At 42.4% G+C, this 20,389-nt stretch overlaps 1 protein-coding gene across 10 annotated transcripts in view; it reads left to right on the forward strand.

Annotated features, from left to right (window-relative positions):
• The window catches only part of VTI1A (vesicle transport through interaction with t-SNAREs 1A), a 365,858-nt gene that overhangs the window by 311,744 nt on the left and 33,725 nt on the right, over positions 1-20,389 (forward strand). Inside the window, exon 9 of one of the 10 annotated variants that reach the window (XM_047702427.1) lies at positions 8,727-10,107. The exons of the other annotated variants lie outside the window; for them this stretch is intronic. Coding sequence (XP_047558383.1) covers positions 8,727-8,934 — 208 coding nt within the window. The 3' untranslated portion in view covers positions 8,935-10,107. Of the gene's footprint in view, positions 1-8,726; positions 10,108-20,389 lie in introns of those variants that run through there. 10 annotated transcript variants of the gene reach the window in all.

Raw genomic sequence — 20,389 nt, forward strand, 5'->3', positions numbered from 1 at the left:
CATCCATTGATGGGCATTGGGGTTTTTTCCACATTTGGGCTATTGTGAGTAATGAGACTGTGGACGTTCACATACAGGTCTTTGTGCGCACCTATGTTTTCATTTTTCCTGGGCACGAACCTGGGAGCAGAATGCTGAGTCAGAGGGTAATTCCAGTTTTAACATTTCCAGGACCCGCCAAACTGTTTTCCAAAGCTGCTGTACCATTTTATATCCCTACGACAGCATATGAAGGTTTGGTTTCTCCATATCCTCACCAATACCTTCTGTTATCTGACTTTTTTGTTTCAAGCTATATTCTTGAGTATGAAGTGGTATCTCACTGTGGTTTGGATTTGCATTTCCCGGGTGACTGTTGATCTTGTCGTGTGCGTATTGGCTATTTGCATATTTGCTTTAGAGAAATGTCTACTCAGATCCTTTTCCCATTTTGTAATTGTGTTCATTTTCTTTTTTATTAGTGAGTCATAAGAGTTCTTTGTAAGGTTTAGATGCAAGTCACTTATCAGCTGTATGATTTACAAATATTTTCTCCCATTCGGTGACTTATCTTTTTACTTTCCTGGTAGTGTCCTTTAACATGCAAAAGTTTTTCATTTTGATGAACTATAGTCTATTTCTTTTTGTTTTTGGTATCATAGCCAAGAATCTACTGCTAAATCCAAGGTCACAAAGATTTACTCCCATGTTTTCTTCTAAGAGTTTTATAGTTTTGGCTTTGCATTTAGATCTTCGATCTCCTTTTGAATTAATGCTTATATATGGTGTGAGGTAAGGGTCCCACTCTCTTTTCTTGAATATGGATATCCAATTATTCAGCTGTTTTTAAGGGAAGAGAAAGAACTGTGGAATGATGTGGTCCTCCACTAAGACACACCTCAGCCCAGTCCTCCTCAGAAGCGCATTGGCCGATCAGAGCAGGATGGGCGGAGTCAATTTTCACAACAGGAGAGCCACTTCATCTCTCAGAAGTTCTAGGCTCCAGGCCATAGAGTGTAAAATGAGGTATTAATTGGATGTAAAACTAACCAATGAGGTAGTGATTTCCTCATCTTAACTTATACTTGTCTCTTACCTCCCTACCATCTCCAGGTCTTTGGGACAAAAGTAGAGTGTTATAGAAAGAGAAATGACCCTTCTGACCCTTCTGTCAAAAGACTAAGAGCCGATTCTTGCCCATGCTCGAGACCTTAGATGAGTCACTTAACCTCTCTGAGACTTAGTTTTCTCATGTCTAAAGTGGGATAATGATACAAAGTTTCTAGTGTTATCAAATGGGTTACAGAAAACATTCCCATGTACAGAAAAGCCTGCAGTACCTGGTAACCGGTTGCCACACAAAAGGTTGTGTGGTCACCCTCACTTATTCTTCTCCCCTTTTCCACCACTGATCAAGCTAAAAGTTAACTATGCGCCTGCTACTTCAGATCATAGAGGCCAGAACCACAGAACCCCACACAGTAGCAAATTCCAGAGGCACAAACCCACCCCACAAGTTATCTTGTGTTAGCCCCATTCCTCCACCCACAGCATTAACCACTGGAAGAAAAAGAATAAAGAATGGTGCTAGGGCACCTGGGTGGCTCAATCAGGTGAGCATCCAACTCTTGGTTTTGGCTCAGGTCAGGATCTGGGGGTCCTGCATCGGGCTCTGTGCTCAGCGTGGAATCTGTCTATCTCCCGCACCTCTGCTCTTCCTCCCACTCTCTCTCTCAAGTAAATAAAATCTTGATGATAAAAAGAAAAAAATTGGGGTGCCTGGGTGGCTCAGTCGGTGGTTAAGTGGCAGACTTAGGCTCAGGTCATTATCCCAGGGTCCTGGTATCAAGCCCTGCACCAGGCTCCCTGCTCAGCAGAGAACCTGCTTCTCCCTCTCCCTCTGCCTCTCCTGCCTGCCACTCTGCCTACTTGTGCTCTCTCTCTCTCTGTCAAATAAATAAATAAAATCTTAAAAAAAAAAAAAAAAAGAAAAAAAAATGATGCTTAGATACACCTCAACTTGGCAGAAGCTGTGCTTGGAAGGTGCCCAGGCTCAATCCATCTCAGTGTTGCAAGTAGTGCCCCAGAGCCTGACAAGAGACTGTTAATTGGAAACAAAACCTGTAGCCATAAGATCGAGTGACAGCCCATCTAGTGTAGCCTACATGTTGGGAAGAGAGGACCAAGAGGGATCTTCAGAGTATGAATTGAGTTCCCCCCCCCCCCGGGCTTGAAATTCCTCGCAGTGGTATCTTGCCTGTGGGTTAGGGCATAGTGTCACTGCCAGAATCAAACACCCTACCTGGGGCAGGCGGCAGAGAGCTGGAGACACGAAGACACTGGGAGCGGTGGGAAGAGCTACGCAACATGATGAGGCATGAAAGCCCATGAGTGGCCTTTGGCATAAATCTAGGATGTTAGAGCTGATAAGAAATCTCAGAAATCTCTCCAACTCCCTCATTGGGAAAAAGAAAACAACGAAGTCTCAGAGACAAGGAATGACTTGGCTGAGGCAAGGCAAGGAGAAGCACCAGAGCTTGGGACCTGATACACATGCCATTGGGCCCTACCCTAGGGCCATGGAACCCGGGACTGAAACATTCTGATGTGGGGAGTATTGGAGAAGGTATCACAAAAGAGGCTGAATGTTCAGGAGACTAGTTCAGGAGCTATTTGGTTGGAGAGAGAGGAGCAGAAATAGGCCGAGGCAGAGGCATGAAGGCTAGAAGAATCTCCCCCACATCTCTATTTGGTCAAAGGTTCTTCCCATGGCTTATATTCTATCACCGTGGAAACTTGAGAATGCAAGAAAAAGATGGTGAGAAGTCTATGACCCAGGCCCTCATCTGCCACGGACTCTTCAGGGGCTCCCCAGAACCACCACTTCCCCTTCTGGACCTAGGTCTTTTCATGAAAAATGAGAGAGAAGTGAAGTAGGTGTACTTGGAGGCCTGTGGCTCTGCCCAGTCCCCAAGCTCAAGGCCAGATTGTGTTTAGGGCGATCCATTCATCTGAGGATGAACAACTTTCTGTGGGCCTCTTTAGAAAGAAGTTTGCCATGATGATTTCAAGTTCCACCATGTTTTTAATGCATCTGTTCAGGTGATACATTCGACCTGATGAATAGAAAGTACATGAGCCTAATGTACGATATTAGGAGATAATTGCAATGGATGGAAGTCTCTTGAGTCAATTAACTCTTATTACCTGGAAACCATTTATAAGAGGCAATAAATTATTGGGACAACACAATTAGCAGTCCCACAATAAAACGGGTTTCATGTGTGCGCCTGTAGGTGCCCCCCATCTGCTGAGGGCCCATCAAGTTTAAGGGTACGTATTTGAGGGGGTTGCTGTGCCCTTTTGTGTTCACAGGAGTGTGTTAACATGCAGTAGGGCTGACATATCCCAGGCTAGACCGAAGCAATGAAATAAGCTTTCCACGCCTAGGAACAATGATGCCTGTGTCACAGCCAGTCAATGGCCGCTTCAGTGCCTTGTAGCTAATAGACTTTCACCAAACGCTGGCCAATCTGCTGAGTGATATTTGAGGCTGGATGTTGTGATTCTGTTTAAAGACCATTTCTAACACTCCCACCCTTGAATTTAAAAACTAAAATCGCTAGCATTTAAAAAGACTTTTTAAAAAAAAAAAAAATTTTTCCCCCTGTCAAGCTACAGGTTCTGTAATAGCATAGACAGAATTGGGAAAAGAACAGTTTTCTGTAAGGATTCTAGGAGGAACTACTGCAGTAGCAAATAAAGCTCCAAGAGTCCCGTTGATCTCTTACATTTGCTTTCAATCTATGGAAGAAGATCGTCTCGCACCCGAGCTGGCCCAAGCTTAGTTCAGCGTGTCTTAAAGCAACAGAATCCTGGATCCTGGCCACTGAATCTTCACACCATTTGCTTATTAAGTAAGGAGACCTGCTCTAGAATTCCTTTGCAGTGATCTGAAATAACCCAGCATTTACTTCCGTGACCTTTTAGTGTTTGTGTCACCTAAAGCATTCTTCCCTCCCTCCACTGTTGCAGTACGAGCAAGACTCAAATTCCTGACAGCAGGGGAAGGAAAAAAAAAAAAAAAAAAGAAACAACCCACAAACCCCAGAGCACAACAATGTTAATGATCCACATTTTATTTTTATTGTGTTGACGATTTCAACGACAAGCTTCAAGAATTATCAAGGCAGACTGCATTTGTCCGAGTGAACTGGAAGTGATAGACTGACCAGAACTAGTGCGAAGAAGGCAAATTTATAAGCCACGTAAATGAAAATAAAATAAAGACAGAAACAAGTTGCCAAAGAACGCAGGTCTCTCTTCTGTGCGTGCGTCCATATTTGTGGGAGTTTTTTATATTACCAGATAATTTCGTGATAGTGTATCTGTGACTTCTTCAATGATGATAAACGTGCAATCTGATCTTTTAGAAGAATAAACAGTTCCTTGTTAATTAATTTATACAGCTGTCAGTGCAGCTTTCTCTCTTTGCACTCCAAGAGTTTCCCTGCCATAGATTTTCTTGCCGTTCCTGGCAAACCTCCAGTGAGAGCCTGGGATTTATTAGGCTGACTTGGTGCAAAGTCTATTGATTGTGGCCCCGAGGGTAATAGCTAAATAGAGCCAGAGCAACAAGTCAATAACACCATTGTTGCTGCAGCCGGCATTCGCTCGAGGAGTGAGGTTGTTCGACAGCAGCCGAGGGGGATCACGGGCAGCTCGGCGTGTTCAACACGCGCAGCATGCACCCGTGTCAGTGCTGAGGACCGTTTGAAAGATTTCAGCGGGATCGCTGGAGAACCGGGGTGGGGTACTGGGATTATGAACCCTGTGAACTCCATCATTACAGCTTAAAGGTTTCAACTTTAGTTTTTAACATCTGCTGCAACCTCGGGGAGCTCAGAGGCAGGGCTGGTGCAAAGGAGCGCACACCCGGGCCCTGGGCTAGCACGGAAGGGTCTGTTGTGCGCTGCGTCCCAGAAACAAGCCCGTTCTGAGCGCAGAGATACTCAGAGCTGCTGCCTGTCACGCATCCGTCCATCCCGCCGGCCATGTGGGGGCGGAGGGAGCCGGTGGCGCTGTCCCTAGCTTCTCACAGCCCAGAGTGTGTTGGGCATGGACCGTCTAAGCGGGAGCTACTCTAACCTCTGCGGAGACTCTGATGGTCACTTTCGCGCTTCCAAGTCTTGAGTTGCACTGACTTGATTTCAAAAATCATTTTCATAAGGCTTGCTGAGAAAGGAGCCAATCATGCCCTTCAAAGCCCTTCTTTCCTAACTGGGAGAAGGTCAGAACTTTTACATACCTGATGACTGGGTTTTAAATTACAGAAAGCAAAGTCAAAGTCCACATCAGGGCCTGTCTCTGTTTGGCCTTTGGGGAAGAATCCTTGCCCCTCTCGTGGGAGAAACCTGTTTCCGTGCATGGAGGACTAGAAGGTCATGGGACAGGTTCCCAGATGTGGCTGGCACTAGCCAGTCTCCTGACCTCCCAAGACGCCGCTTGTCACACGTGGCCGTGTGAACCCACTACCCACGCATGACCACCATCCCTTGTGTGACCCCGTCTATGCTGAGTACAAATCTTTCACAGAATCTTCTGTTTCCACCGAATCTTACATCCTTAAACAAATTTAATTGTTCTGTATAGGACTAAAAGGGTAGGTTTTGTTTTTGTTTTGTTTTGTTTTGTTTTTTTCCCCTGTTAACTCCTATTTTACTGAAAGAATTCTTGGCAAATCTATAGCAAAAAAGAAATCTTGGGAGGGTTTTTAAAAATTACTTGCAGTATGACTCACTGTAATGAAAGGTTCAGAGCATGGAGTAATTCCATCGGGTAGCAGTACTTTCAGGAAAAAAAAATGTTTTGAGAGTTTAGTCAATACTAACACACAACTTAGGAGCAAAGGTGGGCCACTCCTTCCTCCACTGGGAGACATAAGTAAAAAGTCTCATCAGACTTTTCTTTTGGTCTGAATGAAGAAATCCCTGTCCAATCTGCTTAGGTTCAACTCTATGATCCAAGCAGTTTTTGACAAATCAAGATGACCTAAGACTTGATAAGCTTTGGCACAGGAAAGAAATATGCAAGAGAAGTTTAGGAGCTCAGGGAGGGAGGGAGTGGGGGGGCAGTGATAATCTAAGTTAGTGTGTGGAATACTTTCAATTTCTCAAGGAAGATGTTTTTGTTTGGGTGGCTGTGGAAACCTCACGTTTGCTTTATCACTGCCTGAACAGGGAGAAGAGGGAAAACACGAAAGAACACGCACATGTGCAGTCCTTTTGCGTGATTCTAGAAGCATCTCTCGAGGTTTCCGTGAGTGGAGGCCAGATATTTTCACAGCCATTCACTCCTCTAAGTGTCAGAGATGGTCAGAATCCTCTCAGATGGAACAGACCGGGGGATGAACAGAGGAGAATGATAGCTTCGCGTATTTGCCAGATGCCAAGAAGTCAAAGGGAGTCATGGGTGGGTTCATGAAACAGAGGCTGAGGGGATTTATCTGTTTAAGGGGAGACTGGATTTTGATACAGTGACAAGCATGGCAGGGGTACCACAGTCATGAAATAACTGGTGCTTTTGCGAACGGCCACCCTGGAAAGTAGTCTATGGCGAATGCATCTCCTTAGGAGAGACTGTCCCCTTCTCCCTCCCCACCCATGCAGCAGGTTCTCCCAAACTCATACCCACTCCAGGCCAATAATGTAGGGGCTTGACTTATTTTGAGCCGGTTCAGATCATCTGGACGTGAATGTAGAGAATATTCCTTAGTCTATTAGCACAAGCTCACCTACTTTAAAAAAAAAAAAAAAAAAAAAAAAAAAAAAAAAAAAAGACCATCTAGGAAAAAAGGTTCTGTGACAATCAAGTCGGCCTGAGCAACGACAACCAGAATTCATCTTTCATCACTTTGCAATTTCATTTCCTGCGTGTGATGCTGTGGAATCATCTGAAAATAGGTATCTGAAGGACGACTCCCCTAGACACGTGAGATGGGAGAAGATACCTGTATTTTCAGTACTGCTATTCCACAGAAGCCGTTACCCTCTCTACTGCCATGTCCTGTCCAATGACGGGCCATTCTCCCTAAGAGCTGCCCTGTTCTGTAGAATCCTCATGGACTTGTTTGCTGTTACAAGCTCTTTATTACTTCTTCAGCTCTGAGCTGCCAATGTTAAGTGTTTAATTCTAAGCTTATTTGTGTACTTGGGATCCCATTAATTGCAGATGGGAATAACACCATGCTTTTGGTGGAGAAGAAACTGAACAATTTCGCTCATAGTTTGTTCAAACACACACACGTCATTTCAGCAGAAAACTTTCTAACCTTTGAAACTAATATACAGAATAAGTCCGTCTTTCTCCTCTGCCTTCTTTGAAAAGGCATTTCCAGTGAAGTCTTCGGTAACACCCAGCATTTACCAAGTGTTGCCCCTGTACCAGGCACTAGATTAAAAGCTCAGTATGTGTAAGCTCACTCAGTTTCTCACTTTAACATTACAAAGCATATATTGCTGTTCCCATTTTGCAGATTAGGAAACCAGATGTCAGTAAAGTTAGTAACTTCCTCAGAGCCGCTTAGTTAGTAGGAAACCAGATCCTTACAATGATCCACAAGGCCAGCACGATCCGATCTCTGCCTCCCCCTGGGCTCGCCTCCTTCCATCCTTCTCCTCTCTGGCCACACTGCCTTCTCTCAGTCCCATGGGCATGCCACTCCAGGTAAAGGACCTTTGCATGTGCTGGGCCACCTGCCCCATCCCCGCCCTCCTCCCTTATTATTAACTCAGTGCATTATTCAGTTCTCCCGCCAGCTCCCAGGAGCGTGCTCCCTCCAGGTAGGAGCGCCTGCAGGTGCCCAGCGCATCAGGACAGAGGCTGCCTCTTCCCAGGCAGCCCCAGCCACTGACTGAGCACAGCCGCGGTGCCAGGGCCAGCCATTTCAGCCCACTGTGGGCTTCCTCTCATGGCAAGGAGTCAGCTTCGCCCCAGAGCTCTTCACTGGGTTGGCGGAAACTTGGTCCCACCCGCATGGGATCTGACACTCTCCTTGGCTTTCACTGGTGTCCCAGCTGCATAGTCTCCCAGTCTTGCTTCTTCCCCTGCCTGTCTGCCGCAAGTGTTACCAGTCCATACACCTTCTTCGCTCCTGACTCCATTTCAGCACCTGCTTTCCTAGAAGTCCCACCTGACCTGAGCACCACTTCTCGACTTGGAGTCGAAGTGCTCCTTTGCAGCACTGCCCAGTCTCGGGCTGTTTACAGCTTGACGCTATGTCCTGGGCCGGCGTGACCACGCTGGCGTGAAGTCTGTAAGCTCCATGAGGGCGGGCACCTGTTCGACTTGGCTCATCACTGCATCCCCACGCCCAGGGCTCTTACCTTTCGCCCACGGTGTAGACAGACTGGGGCAAGGCCCTGGAGCCCCCTCACTCCCCATCGCCCTGCTTGGGGGCTCGCTCAGCCCGGTGTGTCCGGGTCCCTGTCACCAGCTGCTGGCAGAGAGTTTGAGACGTCAAAAGCCTCGCAGAGGGTGGGACCCTGAGCCCCAGGGCTGACTTGGAGAGCCCCCTGGAAAAGAATATTGCCCCGGGGCCTGGATCGGGCCACCCCCGTGCAAAGGCCCTTTGGCTTCTTTTTCCCGAGTGGAAGTGCATGCCCTTTCTCCTTGCGGAGAAGATAGGACTTTAGCGTTTCCAAAACCTTCTGAGTGAAAACATCTGTATCCGATTTTTCCCGTCACAGCGTATTAGTGAAGTCCTGCTCAAGAGGGCCTGTAGTCGACAAGACTCTCATCAGAAGGTGTCCCTGCCATCAGCTGGAATTATGGTGGGGCCGCCAAAGCGGACGCCCCCGCCAGATGCCGGCCTGCGTAATTACATTCGGTCTACCTACATTCCCTCCGGACTTCTCATCGGACACAGGATTCTTCCTCTCTGCCCTGAACTGCTAGAGAGTGTTTGCTAAGAGCCTTTCAGCTGCTGCCATAGTTCATTCCAAAAATGGACGCATTCCTGAAGGACCACTTGTCAGGGTGTTGTCACGGCTCAGGAGAGGGGCTGGCCTGGCTCGGTGGCCCCTCAGGCCCCTTGCCCTTCCAGTCCTGACTCTGTGAATCTGCGATTGTCACCTTCAAAAACATGGTGTTCATGGAGCTGCTAAGAGCCTTGTAAATGAAAACCCTGCCAGATCAAAGGGTCGAACTTGGTAGGAAAGATGCCTAAATAGACACACACCAAAAAAAAAAAAAATGTGGACAGAGATCTGAATATCTGTAGAACCCACAAACAGTCATGGTTGTATTTTCTCTCTCGAGTGGATTTTGAAGCCGTAGTTGAGTGAAGACAAAAACGTATATACATCGAATGAAAGGCGTGTAATCTTTGGGATAATTCTGATGTAATTAACACAGCAGAAGCGCATTAAGGCCCATGTGCAATGAGTGGAATTTTCCAACATTGATTAAGCTGGACTTGAGGAGAACTGCGTCTTTGTCTAAAAGCTGCCAAATGAAAACAACTTTGGGATATTTAAATTCAGGTTGGAAATTGGTTTGAGTAAGGGATATTTAAACCACAGCTGTTCAAGGACTAAAAACATATGAGTATATACACACGCACGTGCGCACACACACACACACACACACAGCCTCCTCTAAAAACAAGTTAGCCAAAGGTGTACATTCCTTATAAGTTCTCATGATCAACAGATGTAAGTGTTCACAGTGTTCAGATGAATTATGGACCCTAATGAGATTTCAGTACTGAGCAAACAATAAAAATTTATGCTTTGCCTCGTTGCCGTGGCCTTTGGCTCCATGGCTAGGGTTCCACCCTTTCAACAGCTTCAGTAATATAATATCCAGCTGGCTTTGGAGGTAAGGAAAATTCGAGGGGTGAATTGAAATTGTGAGAAATTATTTGATGGATTACTTTGTCAGAGTAATGCATGGCCTTGGCATAATTACCGTGGTCACCTTAACCCTCGCGGCAGGTGGTCACAAAGGCCCGTATGGCCGAGATGCTGGGCTGGACCCGCACGTGCTTCTCCCCGTCCTGGGCCCTGGGGGCCTGGGGAACCTCGGTTCTCCTGAGCACACACGAACCAAGCACATTCCTGGCCCAAGCCGGCAAGAGCGAGCCGGACAGCCGAAGAGCCACACTTTTCCCGAGAACTGTCATCTATGTCAGAGTTAAAGGAACCAAACAAAAGTCAGGCCGACCTTGAAATAAAATGGGGCAAAGTTGGGGAAAGAGAGAAATGATATCTTTTAAAGTAATACATTCAAACACAATGGCAGACACGGGCATGCTAATCATCTTTCTCCTCTCTCTCTCCTTTTTTTTTTATCAATCCAGACCTTGAACTTAATGGTTGTCTGCCTTGTACTTTATAACGTTCCAATCTTACCATGCGATTAATAGTGAGTACATGTCAGGGACCACATCTGTAGCAAATCTGCCAGTGTATTTCTTACACTAGTTTTACTTTGGAACCATAAAGTAATGACTATTTTGTGAATGCGAATAAACCTATTACACACTAACGTAGCTGCACCCAGCATCCACTCTTTGCTCTTGGGGAAAAGGAGATGTCTGTAGGATAGGGCGGCTCAAATTTCTGTGTTTTGAAGTGCTTTTCAGCATGGCCGTCAACACTGAGAAAACTCCCACCCATTTCTTGGTTTCATTATGAAAACAGAAATATATTTGCAGCATGTTAACAAACTCATTTGGCATAAACAGAAAAGACTAAATTGTAAGTTCTGATGTTTTAATGCTAAATCGGGCGATAAGTCAATGTTTCAGTTTGGCACAGGGAACCGCACGTTCTCCAAAAACAGCCTTTGACACTTTTTAAAGCAAGTCATTGGTGTACTTAGGCTGTTCACAAAAGGCTTCATTCTTGTCTACAAATGGCAAAGCTCCCCTTCCCAAGAGTGCCCAACTCAAGCGAGGTTGGGGAAAAATAGACACTTCCTGTCTTAAGGCATTTCTCCAACTCTTAGTCTCCTCCGAAAGGCGAGATTTTGGAGTTTATAGGGAAAGTATGCCTAAGAAAGGTTATCTTGATTTTCATTTAACACACCCTCCCACTGACTTCTTTAAAGGTTTGTTGTTAAGTATTTCTGCATAGCTTGAAAACCTAGATTCTACCCTGGGGAGACCTCAGAGCTGGTCATGTTACACGCTGAAGCCATGTGTTTTCACATCATGGCAAAACCCAAGATGTCGGCAGATCCCTTGGCCCCTGTTGGCTTTGGAATTTAGTCTTTCCCTTGTTTTCCACCGTAAACTTACACGGAGAAAGACCACCCCCACCCTGAATGGAAGCATGGCCATTAATGTTTTCCCACACATGCCAGTGGTATAACTAAGTAAGCCCCAGGAGTGTGGGAAGGCAAAGGAACAGGGGCAGAGGTCCGTGAGTGTGGTAGATAGGCACGAGCAATGCACTACGGGACTCCAGGGGCCTTCCCAGGGTCAGCCACCTTCTTGGGTTTTGTCAGCACAATGACCACGGAAGCCGATACAGAGAAGCCCCTCCCCAACAAAGGCAGCTCTAAAGACCCTCCTACAGAACCATACAAGAAAGAGGTGCCTGGGTAGCTCAGTCGGTTTAAGCGCCCAGCTCTTGACTTTGGCTCAGATCATAACAGAGTTGTGAAATCAACCCCCGCATAGGACTCTGTGGTTGGCAGGGAGTCTGCTTGAGATTCTCTCTCTCCCTTCCCCTCTGCTCCTCCCCTTCGCCCTCCCCCCGCTTGCACTCTCTTTCTCTCTCTAAAATAAATTAAAAAATAAAATCTAAAAAGTAAAAATACAAGAGAATGGTTACAGGAATAATAATATCAACTCTTTACTTTTATAGTGGTCACTATGACCTAATCACTTCTTATGGCTTATCTCATTTATTTAATTCTATAGTAGGTACAACCTGATGTGATAGGTATTGGTGGTATCCTGAAGCCCAGAGCGGTAAGGACTTTGTCCGGGGTTACACAGCTCAAGAGTGGCAGAAAGCCAGGATCAAACCCAGGCAATCGGGCTACAAGGCTCATACTGTCCGTACTGTGCCATCTTGCACTCTTCAGAGGCTGCCTGCTAATATTTTTTAGCACAGCCTGATCCAGACTTTTCTGCATTGTCACATTCTCTTCCACTTATCACTATTTTAGCAATGGGTGTACGATTTCATTATAAGCTGCTAACTTTGGATACTTTACTATTCTCTTGAACTACTTTGCTTATATACTGCTAACGCATTTTCTACCACAGCGCACTTGAACAATTTGGATAGCCAAGGTAAACAGGCAACTGGGCCAGTGTGCCCCCAACCTGCATTTTGAGGTCTGACCTAGTACAAACATCCTTGGGACTCACAGTTTTCCATAACGTCTCCAGTGAACTCATTCTGGGTATCTTTGTAAGTGTCCATGGCCCTCAGTGGCTCTCACGTATTCCCTATAAATATCTTTCAGTGTCCAGTTTGATGGATTCTGTAAATAAAATGCCCTAAATCCCTCCCTCTGCTTCCCGCTAGAATAGCAGACCTCAAACTTTTAAGTCTCAGGACACTTTTACACTCTTAAAATTACCAAGAGCCCCAAAGAGTTCTTGTTTGTATGGGTGACTTTAAGCAATATTTCTCATATTAGAAATTGAAACAGAAAAATTTAATTATTTACTCATTCTTTTTTAAACATGATAATCAACTGCATATGAACAAAAATTTTTATGAAAAATAGCTGTATTTTCTAAAACAAAATTAGTGAGAAGGGGGCATTGTTTTATATTATTGTAAATCTCTTTAATATCTGGCTTAATGGAGAACAGCTGGAGTCTCATAGGTGGTTCTGCATTCAATCTGTTTCGATGTCAGTTGTGATGTGGAACATCTAAAAAACTCCACTGTACACTCATGAGAGAAGGAGAGTGGAAACAGCAAATAACATCTTATTATTATAAAAATAGTTCTGACTTCATGGAACCCCTGCAGGGGTCCCTGGAACACATTTTGAGAACCATGCCCTAAACTATGGCTGATATTTACAATAGCACACCAATCTGAGTAAGTCTTTCTGCATTAAGCAGGTGGTGTCCTAGAGGCTATGAACCAGTTTACCTTGAGCCTCAAGGTGGCACTTGGTTCCCTGCCCCTTTCCTCCAGATTTCCTGTAGGCTGAGCCATGCCACTCATGCTCATTAGATGTCAGAATACCATGTTTTGTTTTCCACCGGGCCATGAACTTCTTGAGGACATGAACCAGGTCGATTTAGTCTCATTCCCTAGTGTCAAGCACATCATGCCTGACATGTGATAGGGGAATTTTGCTGAAATGAATAAGGTTCCATGATAAAGATATCAGTAAACAATCCAGGCAAGTATGTGTTGATTTTTGTTGAAAATTCAAATATTTCTCCTCTTTCGCAACATCATCTGCCCATCAGATATTTGTTAATGTCTGTAATGTGCCAAGCAGCAGAATAGGTAATGGGCTACCCAAAGGCCAGTGCATACTTGAACCTTGCTCTTATGCACTTCATTTCATAGAGGAGGCAGCCAAGGAAACATAAATAATTATAGACTAGGGGTGCCTGGGTGGCTCAGTGGGTTAAGCCTCTGCCTTCGGCTCGGATCATGATTTCAGGATCCTGGGATCGAGCCCCACATTGGGCTCTCTGCTCAGCAGGGAGTCTGCCTCCCCGCCTCTCTCTCTGCCTGCCTCTCTGACTACTTGTGATCTCTCCATGTCAAATAAATTTTAAAAATCTTAAAAAAAAATTATGGACTGAAAGAAATAAAGAGGCTGCCATTACTAAAAGGGGAGACGGTAATGGAAGATTGCCTTTACTACATTAGTACACCATCTACCCTGAAACCCAGACCCCATTGCTGGCCTGTGGACTTTCTGTTTAACAGGTGTATTGGAATATCATTTATGTGCTAAGACAGGTACTCATTGGTGAGTGTCCAGTTCAGTGATTTATAGTAACTTTGTAGAGTTGCACAACCGTCACCATAATTTATTTTGGAAATAGTTCTATCACCCCAAAGTCCTCCCTGCCGTTTGCATTGAGCCAATTCCTGCTCCTACCCCAGCCCCAGGCAATCGCTGATAAGATTTTAGATATTTCGTATGAATGGAGTCATACAATATGTAATCTTTTATGTCCAAATTCTTTTGCTTACCCTAATGTTTTTGAGGCCCATCCCTATTGCAGCGGGGATCAGTCATTTGCTATCTTTAGTGCTGAGTATTACTCCACTGTATGCCTGTGTCACGTTTGGTCTCTCTGTTCACCAGCTGGTAGACCCTTGGATTGTTTTGAGTTTGGGGCTATTACGAATACGCAGCTATGAACCTTTGCATACAGGTCTTTGTATAGACATATGTTTTCATTTCCCTTGGGTGATGCTTGGGAATAGATTCAATGGGTCGTATAGTATGTATATGTTTACCTTTTTTTTTAGCTGCCAATCCGTTTCTGCAAAGTAAATGTGCCATTTCACATTCTCACCTGCAGAGTACGAGGACTCCATGTCCTCAGTAGGGTCCATCTTTTTTATTAAAGCCATTTAGCGTATGTGTTGTGCATTCTCATTTTAATTTGCATTTTCTTAATGACTAATGAAGTTCATCATTTTTTTCATATGCTTATTAGCCATTGGTGCACAGTCTTTGGTGAAATGTCTACTTACCTCTTTTCTAATTGTATAAATTTTTAATAGAGTTATTTGTCATAGTATTGGACTTTGAGAGGTTTTTTTTTTTATGCTTCTGGATACAGGTTTCTTATTAGATACATGATTTGCAGATACTCTCCCTTAGCCTATAACTTGCCTTTCTATGCTTTTCTATTTTCTTAATGGTGAATTTTTAAAAATTCTTCTAAAGCTTCTAAATTTGGGAAAGTCAGTTTATCGATTCTTTATTTTGTGGATCGTGCTTTTAGTGTCTTACCTAAGAAATCTTTGCCTATTCCAAGGTGACAAGGATTTCTTCTAGAAGTTTGATAGTTTTAGCTATTACATTTAAGTCTGTGTTCCATTTTGAATTTTTAGGTATAGTGTGGGATAATGGTCTAAAAGTTTATTTTTTCCAAAATGTGGGCACACGGTTCCCCTAGCATCTTTGATTGCTTTGGATCCTTTGTCAAACACAAATTGACAAATGTAAAGGTTTAATCCTGAGATTGCTATCTTGTTCCATTGATCTAAATATCTGTCCTTACAACAATAAATACTACATGGTCTCAGTTACTATAACTATAGTAAGTTTGAAATCCAGTGATGGAAGTCCTCTAATTTGTTATTTCTAAAACTGTTTTGGTCATTCTAATTCTTTTCATTTATACACACACACACACACACACACACACACACAAGTACCTGCTAAGATTTAATAAGGCTTGCATTGAATTGCCAGCTTAACAATATTGAATTTTACAGTCCACAAACATGAACTTGTTCTCCATTTATGTAGATCTTTAATTTTTCTTTGCAATATTTTATACATTTCATTGTATAGGTTTTATGCTTATTTTGTTAAAGTTATTCCTAAATTTTTTATTCTTTTTGATCCTGTTGTCAATTAAATTTTTTCTTAATTATTTGCATACTATTCTTAGCTGGTATGTAGAAATATAATTAATTTTTGTGTGTTGATCTGGTGTCTTGCAATCTTGCTATATTTACTAGTCCTTGTAGCATTTTGTAGACTCTTTGGGAATCTCTACATATATAATCATGTCATCTGTAAATGAAGATAATTTTATTTCTTCCTTTCCAGTCAAGATGCTTTTTATTTCTCTTTCATGCCAGACTGCTTTGGCTACAATCTCCACCACAAAATTGAACAGTAGTAGTTAGAGCAGACATTCTTGCTTCAATCCCAATCCCAGGGGGAAAGCATTCAGTCTTGTGTCATTAAATATGATGTTGCCTATGGGTTTTTCATGGACGACCTTTATCAGATTGAGGAAATTCTCTTTTATTCCAAGTTTTTTGTGAGTTTCCGTCATGAATAGGTATTGGATTTTGCCAGATGTTTTTTCTGTGTCTAATAAGAATATCATGTGGGGTTTGTCCCTTATTATATTAATGCAGTGTATTACAGTAATTAATTTTCGTATGTTAAACCAACCTTGCATTACTGCAATAAATCCATTTGGTCATGGTGCTTAATCCTTTTACTATGTTGCTGGATTCAATTTAATATTTGTAAAGCATTTGGGTGTCTTATGTTTATGGCGGTAGTTCTTGTGATGTCTTTGCTTAGCTTTTGTTTCAGGGTAATACTGGCCTCATAGAATGAGTTGGGAAGTATTCTCTCCTCCTCTAAGAGAAAATAGAATTTATGTGGATCAGTATTACTTCTTTAAGTATGCAGTAGAGGGGCACTTGGTGGCTCAGTCGGTTGAGTGTCCCACTCTTGATTTCGGTTTGGATCATGATCTCAGGGTCGTGGGATAGAGCCCTTCATCAGGCTCCATGCTAAGCAGGGCTGTCTGCTTGAGGATTCTCTTTCCCTCTCCTCTGCCCCTCCCCCCACTTGCACTCTCTGTCTCTCTAGAATAAATAAGTAAATCTTTAAAAACATATGCGACAGAATTCATTGTTTAAGCCATCTGGTGCCAGGCTTTTGTTTGTGGAAAGATTTTAAATTACTAATCCAATTTATTTACTTGTAGATCTATTCAGTTTTTCTATGTCTTCTTGAGTCCGTTTTGACAATGCATATGTTTTTAGGAATTTGTTCATTTCATTTCACAAAATATTGTCTAATTTTTTAGTGTGAAGTTATTCAGAATATTCCCTTATAATTCTTATAATTTTTGTTAACTCAGTAGAGATGTTCCTCTTTCATTGCCAGTGTTGATAAAGTGAGTTTTTCTTGGTTATTCTCGCTAAAAGTCTATCAGTTTCCCTGATCTTTTCAAAGAACCAACTTTTGCAGTCCCTGGTTGGCTCACTCAGTTGAGGTTCCGACTCCTGATTTCAGCTCAGGTCATGATCTCAGGGTCATGAGATCAAGCGCCTGTCAGGCTCTGGGCTGAGCATGGAGCCTGCTTAAGATTCTCTCTCTCCTTCTCCCCCTGTACCCCTCACTCTGCTCATGCACACATGCTCTCTCTCTCTCTCAAAACTAACTAAATAAATAGCCAGGTTTCTATTTCATTTTCTGTATTGTGTTCTATTTCCTCTCTCATTGATTTCTGCTCTAACCCTTCTTTTTTCTGCTTGGGTTGGGCTTAATTTGCTCTTTTTCTAATTTGTTAATATAGTAGCTTAGATTATTGATTTGAAACTTCATTTTTTTCCTAATAAGATAAATTTCCCTCTAAGTTCTGCTCTAGTTACATCCCACAAATATTGATAGTTTTGTTTTCGTTCATTTCAAAGCATTTTCTAATTTCTGCTGTAATTTCTTGTTTAACTCATAGGTTCATTAGAAGTGTGTTACTTAAGTCTCTAATTATTTGGGGATTTCCCGAATTACTTTTGTGGTCAATTTCTAATTTAGTCCTGTTGTGATTAGAGAACACACTTTTTATTATTTCAGTTCTTTTCAGTTGACTGAGATTTGTTTTATGATCTCTAAGTGGTCTATGCAGGGGAATATTCCGTGTGGTTCTAAAAAGTACATGTGTTCTATAAATGTTAATTGGGTCAAGTTGGCTGATAGTGTTGAAGCCTTCTATTTCTTTACTGATTTTTTGTTTAGTTATTCTATCAGTAGTTTTTTTGAGTTTTTTTAAATAGGCTCCTCGCTCAGCGTGGGGAGTGGGGCCCAACTCAGGGCTTGAACTCACATCCCTGAGATCAAGATCTGAGCTGAGATCAAGAATCAATGCCTAACCAACTCAGCTACCCAGGCACCCCTTCTATCAGTTTTTTGAGAAGAGTATTAAAATCTTCAAGTATAGTTATTGAACTTTTTCCTTTCATCTGTCAGTTTGTGCTTCATGTATTTTAGGAATTGGTTGTTAGGTGTGTATATGTTTATAATTGCCGTATCTTCCTGGTGCATTGACCCTTTCATATTTATTATGTAATGTCTGTCTCTAGGACTATTTCTTGTCCTAAAGTCCATTTGTGTCCACTTGTCTGATATTAGTGTAGACACTCCAGTTCTCTTATGGTTACTATTTGCATATATATATATACACACACATATGCATGCATATATATATACACATATTAATAACATTATAATATATTACATGTAAAATATTATAATATATTGATATTATTAATATATTATTTATATATAATGTATTTATTATTTTATAATAAATATATATATTTATTTCCACCTTTAGTTTTCAACCAGTGTATGTTTTTGAAAGTAAATGTGCCATTTCTTGTAGTGTGTTTCTTGTAGGTAGCATAAAGTTGAATTTTTTTATTCTGTCTGACAACCTGCCATTTGATTGGAGTATTTAGTCCCATAGCATTTGTACAATTTTTTATCTTGTTGGATTTGTGTCTGCTATTTTGCTGTGTTTTCCATAGACCTCATGCCATTTTTTCCCATTTCCCCTTTTCGGCTGTATGTTTTAAAACAGATAATTCTTATGTACCATTTGAACTATATGCTGATTTTTAAACTACATGTGTGGTTATTATTTTCTTAGTCTTTGCCCTAGGAATTGCAGTACGTATCCCAACATTTTACAACCTACTTCAGCTTGTTACTGACTTAATTTTAATAAAATCTAGCAGCTTTGTTCCAGTAGAGCCAATTTCTTCCCTTTTCCTATGTACTATAGTTGTCATATCTATATATGTTATAAACCCCAAAATACTAAATTATAATTATTGCTTATACAGTCTTTATGTTTTTTAGAGAAATTAAGGGAACAAAAGAGAACATATATAGCTATGCAGTCTTTTATATTTACCCACATGTTTATCATTTCCAATGTTCTTCATTTCTGTTTGTGGAGTTGAGTTACCATCTGGGGTCATTTCCCTTCAGCCCAAAGGACTTCATATAGTATTTCTTATAAGGCAAATCTGCTAAAACACACACACACACACACACACATTCTTGTTCTTTGTTTATCTCTAAATATCTTTTTGTCACTTTCATTTTTGAGAGATAGCTTTGCTAAATATGGAATTCTTGGTAGACAGGTTCCCCCAACCCCTACCCTTTCTACCACTTTAACTGTGTTGTTCCACTATCTTCTCCCACCATTGTTTCTGAGAAGAAATCAGCTATTAATCTTCCTGTTGTTTGCCTGTACATAATGAGTTATTTTTGCTTTGCTGCTTTCAGGATTTTCTCCTTAAGCCACTCTATCTTCAAATACATTTTTCTGCCACTTTCCCTCTTCCTTCTCCTTCTGGGACTCCCATTGCACATATGTTGGTATGCTTACTATCGTGTCGCACAGGCCTTTGAGGCTCGGCTCACTTTCCTCCCATCTTTTTTTCTTTCTCATCTTCAGTTGGATGATTTCTATTGACACGTGTTCAAATTCGCTAATTCCTGTTCATGTAGTTTCTGTATTTTTCAACTCTAGAATCTTTTTTTTTTCAACTCTAGAATCTTTTTATAGTTCCTCTTTCTCTACTAAGGTTCCCTATTTGTCGAAGCATTGTCATCATAATTTCTTTAAATTCTTTAAACAGTCTCTTTAATTCCTTGAATGTTTATAATAGCTGCTTTGAAGTCTTTGTCTGCTAGATCCAACATCAGAGCCACTCAGAATCAGTTTGTATTGACTGCTTTTATTCTCCTGAATATAGAGCACCCTTTTTTCTTTCTTCATCGTGTCATAATTTTTTGTTGAAAACTAAACATTTTAGATGATATATTGTAACAGCTCAGGATGCTGATATTTTTAAATAGCTTGCCTGAACGTGATCTGCAGGCTCCATCTCCCCTGCAGTCTGCACAGTTGTTGCTTTTCTGTCTGTTTTTTATTTCTTATTTTTATTTTATGAGCCTGGCTTCCTAGGGGTTGCCCCTTTATGTGCAGAGCTTAGTGGCCAGCCAATGACTGAGAAAGGGTTATGCTCAAAAACCTTGAACCATAAGTCTTCAGTCCTCTGTCAAGTGAACTATATGCGGGTTGAGGAGAACACTCAAAGTTCAGCCTGTTCTCAAGCCTGCCTTGGCTTTGACTTTTTACTGGGGGCCTCTCAGATCTCCCTGACACATGCACATACTTGCCGATCAACACCTCATGGCTCTCTCATTTCCCGGGTCCCTCTACCACATTTTCGGTTGGTCTTTCACTCACCAAACCAGAACCACAACCTCAGGCTAGCAGAACTCTGCATTTTGGGACTCCTGGGTGTCTCAGTCGGTTAAGCGTCTGCCTTCGGTTCAGGTTGTAATCTCAGGATCCTGGGATGGAGCCCCGCATCCGGCTCCTTGCTCAGCAGGGACC

The sequence above is a fragment of the Lutra lutra genome, chromosome 14, assembly GCF_902655055.1.
Source record: "Lutra lutra chromosome 14, mLutLut1.2, whole genome shotgun sequence".
NCBI lineage: Eukaryota > Metazoa > Chordata > Mammalia > Carnivora > Mustelidae > Lutra > Lutra lutra.